Source organism: Aureococcus anophagefferens (assembly GCF_000186865.1).
Source record: "Aureococcus anophagefferens unplaced genomic scaffold AURANscaffold_732, whole genome shotgun sequence".
In the NCBI taxonomy this organism is placed as follows: Eukaryota; class Pelagophyceae; order Pelagomonadales; family Pelagomonadaceae; genus Aureococcus; species Aureococcus anophagefferens.
In genome coordinates this window covers 1-842 of record NW_008706048.1, presented here as the reverse complement: position 1 = coordinate 842, position 842 = coordinate 1, and the positions used below count along the sequence as shown (strand labels likewise).

At 70.5% G+C, this 842-nt stretch overlaps 1 protein-coding gene across 1 annotated transcript; it reads left to right on the top strand.

Annotated features, from left to right (window-relative positions):
* Positions 1-507: 507 nt before the first annotated feature.
* Positions 508-702, top strand: AURANDRAFT_9701 (hypothetical protein; the record flags this gene model as incomplete). The annotated part of the gene is made up of 1 exon (XM_009044713.1): positions 508-702. A coding segment is annotated over one exon (195 nt), but the record flags the coding sequence as incomplete, so codon positions are not given.
* Positions 703-842: the final 140 nt, after the last annotated feature.

Sequence of the window (842 nt, the reverse complement as noted above, 5' to 3'; positions counted from 1 at the left end):
CTCGTCGCGACGTCGCGACGGGCGCGCCGGGCGACGCCCCCCACGCCGTAGCGCGCCGCCGGCGTTGTCGCGTGGAAGCCACCTAAAAGAGAATTCGGTCGACACGCGGGTTCGCGGTGGTCCTTTCGAGCCGCCATACCGCCTCTAGCCGTCCGCGGACGCCCTGATTACCGGGTAATTACCCTTCTGCGGTAATTACCCGGTAATTACCGGTAATTACCGAGGCCTCCCGGGCATTACCCGGTAATCCGGCCCCCATAAGGCGAATTGCAAGGCGCCGAGAAGCCGCCGCTGTCGAGAGCCTTGAGCGCAGTGGTCGCGCGCATCGCTGCGCCGCGCCGAGCCGACGGACCGCATCGGCGCGCGCCGCGCGGAGCGATGCGCGTCGCGGTCCTGGTGATCGCGGCCTGCGTCGCGCCCGCGGCGAGCGCCTGGCCGTCGTGGCTGCGGTTGCCGCGGCGCGAGCAGCGGGACCGCAAGGTGAGCCGCGTGCTCGAGCACTTCAAGAACGGCGAGTACTACGGCGCCCTCGGCGCCAAGCCCAAGGACACGCCGCAGCAGCTCAAGAAGGCCTACCGGGCCATGGCCATGGCCGTGCACCCGGACAAGGTCGCGGACTCGCGCGCCGCGAGCGCGTTCGACGCGCTGCGCGACGCCTACGACGTGCTCTCCGAGCCCATGGCGCGCGCCCAGTACGACCAGCAGCGCGCCTACCGCCTGCAGCAGGAGAAGCTCGCGAAGCACGAGAGACGCGCGGACCGAACGGAGAAGGCCGGCGGCGTCGCGGGCCAGGTCTGGCGCCACAAATTCTACGTCGGGCTCGCGTGGGTGCTCGGAAGACG